At 42.0% G+C, this 9,856-nt stretch overlaps 1 protein-coding gene across 2 annotated transcripts; it reads left to right on the top strand.

The window, feature by feature from the left end:
* The first annotated feature begins 414 nt into the window (after positions 1-414).
* On the top strand, positions 415-8,101 carry LOC119781575 (protein FAM171B). 2 transcript variants are annotated; one of them, XM_038282096.1, is made up of 8 exons: positions 415-755; positions 1,172-1,405; positions 2,650-2,742; positions 2,824-2,982; positions 3,057-3,227; positions 3,305-3,421; positions 5,644-5,767; positions 5,882-8,101. In XM_038282096.1, exons 1-8 carry the CDS (start codon positions 569-571, stop codon positions 7,185-7,187), a joined length of 2,391 nt encoding a protein of 796 aa, XP_038138024.1. In that variant the 5' UTR covers positions 415-568; the 3' UTR covers positions 7,188-8,101. The 2 variants fall into 2 exon arrangements, with proteins under 2 accessions (XP_038138024.1, XP_038138023.1); XM_038282095.1 differs by having other exon boundaries at positions 416-755; positions 5,879-8,101.
* Positions 8,102-9,856: the final 1,755 nt, after the last annotated feature.

The raw sequence follows: 9,856 nt of genomic DNA on the forward strand, positions 1-9,856 counted from the left end.
AACAATAAAACCACTTTTTTGCCCCATAATTGGCTTTAAAAATGGTTATTTTTTTCTCATAATATTATTATGACCTTAGATTTGTCTCTTTTACTAATGGAATCAACTGGAGAAAAAAATAAAAGCTTTAAAAATGAAAAGGAGGGAAAAAAAGAATAAGGTATATGGGAAATCAGATATTCTGTCTTTGATGCATTTTAGGATATTTTATCTAAATTTATATAATGCCAAATTTATTCAGATATAATTTCAAATTGATGAAAATGTCTGAGCTTTTCTACCCGTTTAGTCGTTTAAGAAACAAATTCCGTAGTTTTGCGTCTGCTTAAATAAATTTCAAAGCCGAATTAATATATATAAATCAGTGAGTGAGGCATCCTGTTGTTCACAGTCGATCTTTGAACACACGCCCAGCCTCAGCACCAGCTCATCCTTTCTTCACGCGCTTCTCCCTCCTCCTCCCTCATCCTCGAGGCCCGCGTGACGCACACAAACACCACAGAACACTCCTCGCGCTCCTCTCTCGCGCCTGCCTCGTTATGTCTTTGATCCCCGCCGCCCTTCCATCATGCCCGCTGCCGATCGCTACCTGCCGCCGATGCTGCTCCTTTTCCTGCCGTCCTCGCTGCTGATCTGCAGACTGGATGGGCTGGTGAGAGCGGAGGAGGAGGGCGGAGGCCTGTCCTCATCCCCCGCTTCCTACGGGGACAATGGCCACCCTGCCACTGAGGGAGACACCTCAGCTCTGACTACAGGTAAACAAACAAACATTTCTGAAGATATTTACAAACAAATCGGTCTTATTGTTGTTGATGATTAGTTCTGTTGTTTGCATTTATAAATAAAATAAGAATCCAATCAATTCCTTTATTATAAACATCTAAGCATTAATGGGAACCTTGAAGCTCCTGGACATTCTGCACTGAAAAAAATAATGCATTTTGCATTCAGTTAATCATATTTATACTTTAACACTATTTTTTTTATGTCCTACCCTGCTAACATAAAAATGGTTGCATTATTTTTTTCAGTGATGCTCACATCTTGTTTTGGTGTAATTTTCCATCCTCCCAGTGGCTCAGCTGTGCTTGCCTCATCACATTTTCACGTAGACACGTGCAGCTCTGATCTCATCCCCCCCTCTATTCCACCTCCTTTGCTTTCTCCTCAGAGACCCAGTTTTCCCTAAAGGTGCTGGTGAGAGACCTGGTGACCCGCCGGCCATTGGCAGGGGCCTCAGTAGACGTCTACTTGAACCACACCTTCAAGAGTTCAGCCCAGACAGGCGAAGATGGGGAAGTCCTGCTCTGGGTACCGTACAACCCGGGTGTTAGTTTGACTCTACTGGGCGTTAAGGAGGGATATGTACCCACCCCACTGCCTTGGAGCACCACCAAGAGACCAAGTGAGCAAAAGAAGCAGTGGATGATTTTAGGTTTACTTAAACATCATTATTCACATAAAAAGTCAGCAGGAACCCATGGTTACCGGACCATCTTTGTCCTGTTCAGGAAAGGGAGGGCCAGGGATGGGGGCCCCTGATGCGCAGCTGTGACAAAGGGGGCCTCTCGCTATTGTACCCTGTCCCCAAGCGGGTATGAATTTGGCAAAAAAGCAGCAGGGAGGTGGAGGTTTAAATGGAGCAGGTGTTTTATGGGTCTTATTTTTACAGACACCTCCCTTCTGAGCAGCTGAGGCACACAGAGTAGTCCTAGCAGGACACAATGCCATCTAGTGGTTATTTGCAGAAAAACACCTTGTCAAATACCCTTTGGCTCTTTGTTTGTTGTGTTTTCTCAAATCTCCACAGTGCCTTGCGTATTTAGCCATATCCAGGCTCGGACTTATGGACCCCCCCCCCAGGCAAACATGTGTGTCTCAAATGTGAAAGACATTGTGGATTAACCGATCTATCTTCAAGCATCACACGACAACCATCACCGAGACTTCTATAATGCGGTTTTACTGCATTTGGTTATTAGCATGGCTGCTACAGTGACTTCAGCAGGGTTGCCTGATGTCACTGACCAACGTTCTCCAGCCCAATACATTTTCATAAACTGCCTGGATATGTGAAATCTGGCCCAATTTGAACCAAAGTCTACTGATCTCTTAGGCCATAATTCTAAAGAAAAACATTTTTTACCCATTTAGCCATCCTGAAGACGGGAAACGTTAGCCTTTAGATGCAAAACCACATCATGCACTGCAACATGAATTGCAAAATATAAGAGGAACATCATTGTTTGGTTTAAGAAAGCATTTTAGTTTTATTATAATTCAGTTTGTTGCAAGGATTTTACAGTATGAAGAAATAGAAAATTACACCATATGCCAACCGTCACAAGGATGTGCATGACAAGGAAGGGCTATATATACTGCATGCTTCATTCAGGTAGAGTAAGTGTTGGGGCCGGTATGATTGGGGGGTCCTCGCACGCTGAAATTAAGACCAGCCCACGGGGTATATGCCTTTATTACAGATTACCAGTCCGAGCCTGGCCATATCTTTTTCTCGTTTTCCGATTTTCTAACATTTAAACTGAAACTTGTTTAATTTGGATTTCATGCAAAAAAGACCAACAAAATGTGCCATGAAGCAGGATAAATTTGAGCTCTTTTTTTATTTCTTTTTTTTTTATTTTGCAGTTTTCTCCGCTGTAACTTTGCTGCTGCTCCCTCATAATCAGGGAAACATCTGGCTATTTGAAGACTCTGTTCTTATCACCAGGAAGTTACCCGGTAGGTTCACCTTCAAATCAGGCAGAGCGGCTACAGAAGGACACTTATTCTTAATGATTATTATCTTGCATATTTACACAGACAGTACCTCCCAACCGAGGATCAAGTTCCCCAAGAACCTCCTCAGCGTTCCAGATAAAAGCAACATCTCTTCATTGATGGCGTACTTGACTGTGCCGCAGCACCATCTGGCGAAGGATTGCGCCAATTGCACCCCGGGCATCGTCAGCAGTAAATCAGGTACATTTTTTTATTGGGGCTCACTAAGCCTTGTCTGAATTTTATAAGCTTATTTTCTCGAGAAATCTTTTCAGTGCTTAGAAGCATTGAGCTAAAGGCATTGGCGGCCATTAGCGTTCAGTTGTACTCTGGTGGTGAGGAGCTTGAGGTTCGAGGGCCCATCCAAATCAGCCTGCCGCTGGGACACAACAGCCACCTCAGAGCCTCGAATACAGTACCCGCCTGGGCCTTCAACATGAAAACAGGTAGGCATAAGACTCCTTAGGTATATCACATACATTAATGGCATTAGCTTGACTACATGGACTAATGCTTTCTATAGGTGCCTGGGAGAATCATGGTCTGGGGATAGTTGAATCAGTTGGTAATGAGCTGGTTTGGAAGTACACAGCATCTCATCTGGGCTACTGGATTGCTGCCCCCCATCCTTCGGCAAAAGGTACCTTGTCCATATCACGTGATGCAGTGAAAAGAAGTTTTAACACCCAGCTCGCCCCCTGTTGGCAACAACAGCTGCCATCACACATTTGTCATAACTGGGAATGAGTTTTTTTCCATCACTCTTCTTTGCAGGATTATTTTCATTTGGGAAAATGGATCTAATGGTGGTGGCTACAACTTCTCCATCAAAATAAAATAATGAATGTACAAAATGTCTAGATTATCTAAATAAAAGGTTAAATTATACTATAAAAACATTGAAAAGGAAAGTACTTTACATTACTAGGTTGACGTTGTGAAACTGAGCTCAGGCATTGCCAAATCCTAGTAGCTTCATGATAGTGGTAAGAAATGTCTTCTAAACAGTGTTACAATTCTTAGATTCCAGCCAAGAAATAAAGGGGAAAAAAAGAGGCTGAATGAGCCAATTCTTTTAAGCGTTAGTGCCAACTTGGGTTGCAACTCAACATTTCTCTTCGTCCAAACACAATTATTTGAGTTCAAAGTTCTGGAGGTGGTAGGTCAAGGCTGTAATTTGATTTCCTCCAATCAAATCCTCTTGTCGATCATCTGAACGCTCTCTGTAAAATTTCACACGGATCTATGTATGTATTTATGTATTCGTTTATTTGATAGGGACAAGTATGTTTCATGCATCATGTCACACACTACAACATTTTAGCTAAGGCTAATTCTCAATGTCTGTCCCCAGTTAGGATTTTTACACAAAACACAGTGACTGTACACAAGAACAACAGAGCAAATTACACATTAAAACATCACAGAAATAAAATCAGGTCAGTTAGATTATTAATGTTCACATGACTGACCTCTCAATAAAAAGTCTTTAAGTTTATGTTTAAAAAGGACCCAGTTTGACTCTCCCTTCAGTTCTGCAGGTAATCTAGACATGTACTGGTTTAAGCAGGGGGACACGAGTGGCACTGCCCAATATGGGCCACTCTGGACATGGTGTGTTACTGATTGTAGCCTTTATTACCTAGGTGCACATCCCTTTATGTACTTCTGGAAGTTTTGCTAACTGTTCGCATGATCATTTCCAGATCTTTGCTGGGGCCCCAGATTGAGGGAGATTATCAATGGTCTTCTATGTTTACCATTTTCTTAGAACTGCCCTGTAGTTGATTTCTTCACAGTGTAGATTCATTCTTCCAAGCCTTGTGCAGGTCTGCTATTTTCTTATTTTTTGGTCAGCTCTTAGGTCTACAGTAGCTCTTAGGTCTAGCTCTTACGTCTTGGATGTGGTTGAGTTGGATTCTAAAGGTAGACTTAGGATACATGTTTTATGATTTACAAATACAATTTCCTAAATCCTATAATGAGATTTCCTGTATTTTTTTTCTGAATTCTGTCTATCATAGTTGAAGTGTAAGAGGAAAATTACAGACCTCTCTCATCTTTCTAGTATGAGAAATTGCACAATCAGAGTCGGACAACATGTTTTTGGCCCTGCTTTAAATGTTTAACATTGACATTAACAAACTGGCAAGTAATACAGAACAAGATTGGGCAAGTGCGGGTACACCATGTACTTACTGAAAACATGAAGGTTTAGGATTTGGATGTTTCTGAGATGGAACTTGGTGATATAACCTTGCTTGATCCCTGTCCTACTGTACACTTCAGTTTCAAGGTCTCAAACTGGCAGACTGATATTATTAAAGGATTTTAAACTCGAGAACTTTAAACCACAGGAAGAAAACCATTTTGTGAAACAGCACATCTGCTCCACACTATTATGCTACTGCCATTGTGTTTGACTGTAGGTATCATGTTCAACCCAATTTATGTTATTTCTAATGAAAACATGAGTCAGGCCTTTATGTGTCATGCTTTCCTTTTAGTTTTGGGTCCTCAACTGAGGCAAGTGAGACCTGAAGCACTTTAAATGCTGTTATTGGGTCCTTCTTGACCTCCTGGATGGTTCATCAATAGGTTGTCCGCTCCTTCAAAGGTCCATCATTGTTTCATGTTTTCTTTATATGTGGATCCCTCTGAGGTACCTAACCTCTTGTAGCTTGTCTACAGATTGGAATACAATGTCCTGCATTTTGAATCTTTTAGCCTACTTCATGTTGTCAGACAGGCCTTCATTTAAGTAAATGCCTTATTCTACAGGTCCTTAGTGTTTAGAAATTTCACAGTACTTTTAATACAGGATCTTGCACTTATGCATGTCAAAATTTTTTTACCTTTCAGATTATTTTGGACATGCAAGCTCTATGGATTTCCTCTCTTACCACACCTATCTTTTGGTGGGAATACTGGGAGGAACTCTTGCCATAGTAATTGGATTCCTGTCCTTGCTTCTATGTCACTGCGGGTAAGAAAAAGAACATTCACCTTACCAGTTGTAAATATTGATTTAAGGCATAAAAGGTTTGCTGAGCATCCACATTTCCAAATTGATAAGGTTTTGCTTTTCCACATCCAGCAGTTCCAGTCGAGAACCCAAAAGGAGGAGAAGGGCCCGCTTTTCAAAACTCACCGTGGTAAAGAAAGACCAAACAACCTCCACCCACATGGAGGAAGGTTTGCTCCTCCGATCTGGTGACAACAGCCTCACCTCTTGCAGTGTCCAGTGTGAACCATCCACACCAAGACACAAAGCCAACTATAACATCTATGTGGAGGATCCAGGGAGTCTGGCTGCAGCTCCTCTTTACGATAATATCGCTTCAGATCGGATGAAGGGATCTCAGCCTCCGCCACACTACATTAACAGCGAGGAAGTGGCTCGGATACGAGAGAAGGCAGATCAAAATCGGGCCAATTTAAACTCCGACAGCTTCTTTCAAGATAAGCTGGTTCACATCTACAACCAGCCGTTGGCAATTATTCAGGCTCCGGAGCTGTTTGGTGCTCAGGAGCAGCAGCTACCAGGCTGCAAGTCTGCCACTTTCCCCAGGAATGGAGCTGAGTATGATGCTCATTCTGAACCTGCAAGTAAAGACAACTACACCCAGACGCTACCTAAAGTCCACTCTCAGAGTGGGAGCAGTCCACAGCAGAGCAATCAAGATGAACCTCAGCCTCTGGAGACTCCCCCACCCGGACAAGGTCCTAACGCTAGTGTCTGGGGACGCTACTCTAACCTCTTAGAGTCCTCTGTATCTGTTCCAGGGACTCTCAATGAAGCAGCTGGTATGGAGTCCTTTAGTAGCGGCCATAGCAGTGAGCTACAAGGGATTTCTGAGCGCACCTTGCTGGAGTTGACTCGTGGGAAGTCCTCATCAGCTCACCCCAGGGCTTGGTTTGTTTCTCTGGATGGAAAACCGGCTGCCCAGGTTCGCCACTCCATCATCGAGCTCCAGAGCCGGCACAGGCCGCCAAGTAGCAACGACACCAGCCTGGACTCTGGCGTAGACATGAACGAGCCCCAGCAGAACATCCGTGACGTGGAACGTGAAAGGCCATCGATGAGGGCCTCCTCCCTGCCACATCACGGCAGAGGAGGCCGGTACGGGGAGGAGCAGGACCTGAGCAGCAGCGAGAGCGGAACCACTGCCACTTGTACACCAGAGGACCCTTCCCTAAGGAACATTCTCGATGGAAGCAGTGGGGCTATTCCCAATATTCCCGAAGAGCGAGACGGGATGGATACATCCAGCGCACAAGAGGACAGTGAGTCGAGAGGTACGCCGCCACCTCGGCGTCTTCGGAAGGTCAGAGAAAGAGGGAAGGCAGACAAGAGGAGTGCAAAGCATGTCCGGGAGGGAAGACCTTTGACCAAGAGAAGTTAGAGCTCATTTATTTTAGACGTATTGTTGAGTGACTGGACTGAGCTCCTCAAATTTGTGTTTACTTAGGCATCGTTGTTGTTGAGTCACGTGATTGTACAACTTTGCCAAAGAAAGCTTAAGCTAACTGAAGATGCACATCAGCATCTACAGTGTATTACACTGAATCCTGATGCAGATGCTGTTTAAGAAGTTTCTGCACCTTGTTCCCTCAAATCTGAAGATCACCAGCGAGATTCTTCAAAGCTGATATGTAACAGTTCCTAGTGTTTGCATTACAGAGGGTGCCTTCTTACAACCTGTAATCATGAAATGTAATTTGTTTTCTTGTATTTATTGAGAATCCGATCAATCGGCAGGATGGACAAGTGCACCTACCCTCACCATAAATGCCTGCTGTAAATTGAACAAGTAGCTTTCCTTATTCTCAGCGCTTTCACCAGAATTTGAACACACTGCCTCAAAACAGAAGGACTTCTGCACTGAGCTGGAGAAAGACCACACAGCTGCCACATAATGTTCACAATATTCAAGATTTTAGGACAAGAGTTACTTTTTCTTTGCATGAAAATGAAAGTCTCCTTTTATGAGCGAGACAAATAGACTGAGATAAAAAGAGATCGGAATAGCTTTTAGAGGACTCTGTGATTGATTGTTTTATTTTATTCTCTGGTTTAGCCAGGAAACTCATGTTTGTGCTGCCAATTGTAACCATTCCAACTCTGGGATTTCTATGCCAGTTAGAGAGTAGTGAAAGAGCCAATATTTGTTTGTTTCTGATTTTAGAAATGTATTCAGGGGATTCACTTTAATGGTTTTATATGCTTTAATATTTGTAAAAAAGTTTTTTTTTCTTTTTTTTCCACCGATACAGGATCTTGATTTTCTTTCCCATATTTGTGCATGCTTTGAATGAACTGTTATCGAATGTAGGGTTGAAGTTGGCACACTAATGTTAATTGAGCCTTTGCTTGCCAATTAAGTTAAGTCAAAGTTCTTATGGCCCTTTTCTTTTGGTACTAACTTTATTTGCCTTGTTTGGGTTTGTGTTTACTCTCCATGGGCGGTACCACAACAGTGTCAGTGGGGTTGCTGTAGAAAGGTGACCAAAAACACACAATACAACAATGGAGGACCCAATGACTAGTTATGGCTTTGTCAGAGTCATAGTAAAAGAAGATATCCAGAAAAGATAAGAGAAAAAGACTGGATAAGTACAGGAGAGAGAGTAAAGCAATGAAACTGAAGGATATGCATAGGATAAAGCATGAGGCTAAGCTAACGCTAACTAATGCTGACCTAATGCTGGTTAAACTAAACCCAGCGTATTGCAATCCTTCTGTGATATAAACTTGCCACTGCTGACTCCATTCCTTAGCCAACTGGTGACCAGCAGTCTTATTACATCACATTTTCATCAACTAACTTGTATGGGTAAAAGGTTGCTTTTAAAAAGGAAATATTTTTCAGAGAAAAAGCAAAATTAAAACGGGCGGAGTTGGTTCTAATAGAAAAGGGCTATTATCATGAGCAATATAGATGCTAAGGGTTGTGGTTTTACTGGTTCTTTTTATGGAGCTGGACATCATGGGAGCTGGGCAGCAACAAGAAGTGTGTTTTGACCAACATGGGAAGTCATAACTGAGGGTTTTGGGTTGGTAGAAAAGGTCCAGTCTGATCAGATTTGTCATCTTATTGGTCAGATGTAGCAAAGGATACTTAAAATCATTATGAACACCTTCCTCTGCCAGAAAAAAAGAACATTGGACAATTTCAGCTGTTATTGTTTAGATTTAAATAAGATCTGGGATCAAATCTTAAAACCTTGCTTTGTATGGACTGGTATATAAAGATGGTTAAAGCTCACCCTTTGCTATTATGCCTTTAATCCACCAAAGGAGAAAGTCACGGAGCCAAGTTTGCAAGTATGTTGATGTAAAGCGATACCCAACAGTGCTAATGCCAGTTAAACATCTGGGTAAACAAAGTAGCTTTACACACCAGGGCAGCAGTGCTTTAAATCAATCACTGCACATTAGTGAGCACCTTTAGCACACATTAGATGTATCACCAAAAAGTAAAACATAAGGACTTCCGCCATGGGTAGATTTATTCAAAATCTCATTGTCCATGGAAGGAATGAAAAGGCTAAAAAATGATCACTAAATTCTAGGTTTTGTATATTCCCTGATGCTGACCAAATGTTGTGTAATCAAGACCAATCAGCTTTTTATGCAACCTAGTGTGAACTCAACTGGTAAAGATGCTAAACATAAAATATTCACCAATGTCAACACTCATTGCACCAAAATTGGGCTGGAATGTATATCGTCATATATATCAGTATTGGCCAATATTGGTCCTTTTTAAAAATACCACTTTAGTTCTGATGAGTAAATCTTGGTGGATGTTAACAACCAATGTTTATACTGTATCTGTTTATTTTTCTTTCCTTAAGGGGATTGGTTCTTTGGTATTACTATGGTCAAGTGACAGGGACTGTGATGCAGCTCAGGACTGTAAGTTTTTACAGGTGCATAGTCGCGTTATTTGACATTTTTGAATTTTATACACTTGTTGCTTACAAATCTTTTCCGAAAGTTTACCATGTCCTGCTGCCGTTCTATTTGTTATTTTGTTTGTGTCTTACACTTCGTTTTTGCTTTGTTAGT

Source organism: Cyprinodon tularosa, unplaced genomic scaffold (genome assembly GCF_016077235.1).
Source record: "Cyprinodon tularosa strain WSP-4 unplaced genomic scaffold, ASM1607723v1 ctg18, whole genome shotgun sequence".
Taxonomy (NCBI): domain Eukaryota; kingdom Metazoa; phylum Chordata; class Actinopteri; order Cyprinodontiformes; family Cyprinodontidae; genus Cyprinodon; species Cyprinodon tularosa.

Bases quoted from the DNA above. Each gene is read 5' to 3' on its own strand.
- LOC119781575 (XM_038282095.1), top strand. From the start codon at position 569: ATGCCCGCTGCCGATCGCTACCTGCCGCCGATGCTGCTCCTTTTCCTG. The intron at 2,983-3,056 runs GTACATTTTTTT...AAATCTTTTCAG, and splicing joins CATCGTCAGCAGTAAATCAG to TGCTTAGAAGCATTGAGCTA. The intron at 3,422-5,643 runs GTACCTTGTCCA...TTTACCTTTCAG, and splicing joins CCCCCATCCTTCGGCAAAAG to ATTATTTTGGACATGCAAGC.